Genomic DNA, 3154 nt, shown 5'->3' on the forward strand with positions numbered 1-3154 from the left:
GGGTTTGAAAAAGCTGCTCGACTTTATTAGTTGCCTTTGTACGAGTACAAGGTCAATTAAACGTGTCCCCGAGTTCGCGTGGGAAGGGCGGAGCTGTGTTAAGAAACAAGAGTGAGAAGGCTGGTGTGGGAATCGTGGGGGGGTCGCTGCAGGTTCTTCATTAGAAAGCGGCGTCTGTGCCTCGGAGCAGCGTGTCTACTCTACGGGGGGAAGGGGATGTGCCCGCCGGCCTGGGGAGTAGCCGCCGACCCGCTCATGCCGAGGGCCCGGAGCTGGGCTCGCTGGCGTGTCGCCTCCGTCCTGCTCCTGGGGCCGGCACCAAGCCACATGGCATCTGTCCTGTTGTCACCTGCAGCGATCCCAAGCTGCAAGACAGAGCAGAGAATGGGTCAGGCTGACACCAAGGGCTTTCCTTGTTGCTCTGTGTTTATTTCTGCAGCAAAGGAGTCATAGAATCATAAAATCATCGAATGTTGTGAGCTGGAAGGGACCCACAAGGATCATGGAGTCCAACTCCTGTCCCTGCACAGGACAATCCCAACATTCACACCATGTCCCTGAGGGCCTTGGCCAAATGCTGCTGGAATCTTGTCAGCCTTGGTGCCATGAGCACCTCCCTGGGGAGCCTGTTCCAGTGCTCCACCACCCTCTGCCTCAAGAACCTTTTCCTCATGGCCAACCTCACCCTCCCCTGCCACATCTTCCTGCCATTTCCTCTGCTCCTGGCATTCGTTGGTGGCCAGAGAGAAGAGATCAGCGCCTGCCCCTCCTCTTCCCCTTGTGAGGAAGTTCTAGACCCCCATGAGATCTCCTCTCAGTCTCCTCTTCTCCAGGCTGAACAACCCAAGTAACTTCAGTCTCTCCTCACACAGCTTCTCCTCTAAACCCTTCCCCAATGTTGTGCCCCTCCTCTGGACACTCTCCAGTAGCTTTAGATCTTTGTTATACTGTGGTGCCCAAAACTGTCCCCAGTACTGGAGGTGAGGCCACACCAGTGCAGAGCAGAGCAGGATGATCACCTCCCTCAACCAGCTCACAATGCAGTGCTTGGAGACATCACCAGTTGGGTCAGGAGGCACCTTGGGGGACATGGCAAGGATGTCCCCCACTGCCCTGGGTGGTGCACTGGCACTCCCTCACATCATCTCATCCACAGAAAGCACTCACCTCTCTGGGGACTCCGACACAGTTGTCATGGCTGGGTGAGTTGTCTTCCCGAAGAAGAAACTGGCCCACCAGTGACCAGGGTCAGACTTGGGCAGACCTGGGGGGACAGCACGCGCCAGGGAAAGTTGGGGTCAGTGGAACCTAGGCAGCCCTGCATCCACCCCGGTTCCCTCCCACAGCAGAGGCTGGGTCATCTCCAGTAAGATTTGCAGTGGGGGGGTCAGGAGCAGAGTCCTCCATACCAGGACAGGCAGCACTCACCCGGGGGGTGGGGGATGACCTCCCCAGAGAACTCTGAGCTGCCGCAGGAGCTGTTGCTGGATGTGGAGCTCAGGCGCCCTGTGGAGAAATCACAACCATCAGAACCACCACCAACCCTTGGTCATGCCACGAAAACCAGAGCACAGCCTTGATGTGGCCATCCCTGAGGTGACACAGCTCAGTCTCATCACTGTCTCGCTCCAGTACTTGCCCAATTTAAGTGCCAAATCAATAAAAAAAAAACCTCTAGGAAGGAAATTCTGGCGAGGTGACAAGCTGGCCAAGAGCAGGGAGCAGAAAAGCACCTGAACATCTCTGTAGGAAAACACTGACAACCCCCAAGGACACTATTTAATGGCTCTGCATCTGTGGGTGCAACATTTGGGTGGCCTTTACAGATGACTTGAAGCCAGGAGGATGCACATAATCCCTGTAGTTTTAGTTCAACTGCTCCAAGCCCGTTCCTCACTTCAGCTCAAGGTGGAAACTTTTAATTCCTTCCGATTTAGGCAATCCATGAAACCAGAAAGTCTCTGGTTTAGATTTACCAGTAGCTCCCATTTCCCAGACTGGTTTTGCAACTCATTTCCACAGCCACACTCCATGATGCATTTGAAGATGTCACCACTCCTCACCTACAACCTTAGTGACCAGTGAAGGTGTTTGCAAAACCCATCTCCAACTGGTACAACTGGGCAGGAGCTGTGGTGGCCCAAAGGAGAGTCTGGGGTGCCTGTTGGATACTGTCCTTTCTCAGCAAGGAGCCTGCCAGTTCTCCTTGGGGCTTCAGCTGAAATAACCTCACCTGAGTTCAGCTTCTCTGCTGGATCCATGTCACCCTGAGCCTGGCAGAGCACCCTGCCACCCAGCCCCGAGCCCACCCCAACCCCAAGCCCTCGCCCTTACTGCGGTAGTAGTTGTGCGTGGCCATGAGCGAGCCGCTCGATGGGATGGATGCCATGGTTCTCGATCTTGGTTCTTGTGCAGATCTAAAACCTGGGAGCAAAGGGGCAGCTGGTATCACTGAGGGGTCTCACCGCAGCCCCCCACCCACCTGGGACCCGACCTGCACCCACACACGAGGAAACTGTGAGAGTTTAAACGGTTCCAAGTGGGATTTCTCAAGAGGTTTGACACGTGTAGCTTCACGGTGGGTACAGAGGTTATTGCCCGTGGTGCTACACGTGGTTTAAATCCACGGAGATGATAGAGAAAAAGCCAAAATAATTCCCTGGAAAACAGCTGCTCACAGAGAGCACAGACCTGGCACAGCACCTTCCCCCAGCCCCGCACGGCTGCTCTGCAAAAATCCAGCTCCCCTCCTTGGATCAACAACCGAGAGTTACAACATCTCGGGCAGAGGTTGCACAAACAGCAACGGAGTGTTCAGCTCAGGGCACAGACCCAGGATTTCCCTGCAAGGAAATTTCCCTGCTTCCAGCCCCAGCATGTCCCCAGCATGTCCCCAACATGTCCCCAAGCCGGGGGGCAAACCCACCAGCTCTGCACCATCATGTACAACACGTTCCCCTCACTCCTGCAAACTCTGCTTCCAGCACGAGCAAGAAAATTGCCCTCCCAGTTCTGAACTGGAGAAGGGTTGGTACAAAGCTGGTACAAAGCATCTCCCTGTCATGATGGGGACCCTTCCCAAGCTCCCCCCTTCCCCATCTGATCCCTTCTTGTTCAAGCAAGGTCTGAAAAGGCTCCAACAGCCCAAGGTGGC

General features: G+C 55.1%; 1 protein-coding gene across 1 annotated transcript; it reads right to left on the bottom strand.

Annotated features, from left to right (window-relative positions):
• Positions 1 to 253: 253 nt before the first annotated feature.
• PPDPF (pancreatic progenitor cell differentiation and proliferation factor) lies at positions 254 to 2389 on the bottom strand. Its single transcript, XM_010164298.1, has 4 exons — positions 2335 to 2389; positions 1429 to 1506; positions 1168 to 1264; positions 254 to 365 (listed from the first exon to the last, which is right to left on the bottom strand). Exons 1-4 carry the CDS (start codon positions 2387 to 2389, stop codon positions 254 to 256), a joined length of 342 nt encoding a protein of 113 aa, XP_010162600.1.
• Between the last annotated feature and the right edge of the window lie 765 nt (positions 2390 to 3154).

Source organism: Antrostomus carolinensis, unplaced genomic scaffold (assembly GCF_000700745.2).
Source record: "Antrostomus carolinensis isolate BGI_N321 unplaced genomic scaffold, ASM70074v2 scaffold13100, whole genome shotgun sequence".
Classification (NCBI taxonomy): domain Eukaryota; kingdom Metazoa; phylum Chordata; class Aves; order Caprimulgiformes; family Caprimulgidae; genus Antrostomus; species Antrostomus carolinensis.

Coding starts and splice junctions, on each gene's coding strand:
- PPDPF (XM_010164298.1), bottom strand. CDS start 2,389: ATGGCATCCATCCCATCGAGCGGCTCGCTCATGGCCACGCACAACTAC. Junction 1,265..1,428: donor GGTCATCCCCCACCCCCCGG/GTGAGTGCTGCC, acceptor CTGTCCCCCCAG/GTCTGCCCAAGTCTGACCCT. Junction 366..1,167: donor GTGTCGGAGTCCCCAGAGAG/GTGAGTGCTTTC, acceptor TCTGTCTTGCAG/CTTGGGATCGCTGCAGGTGA.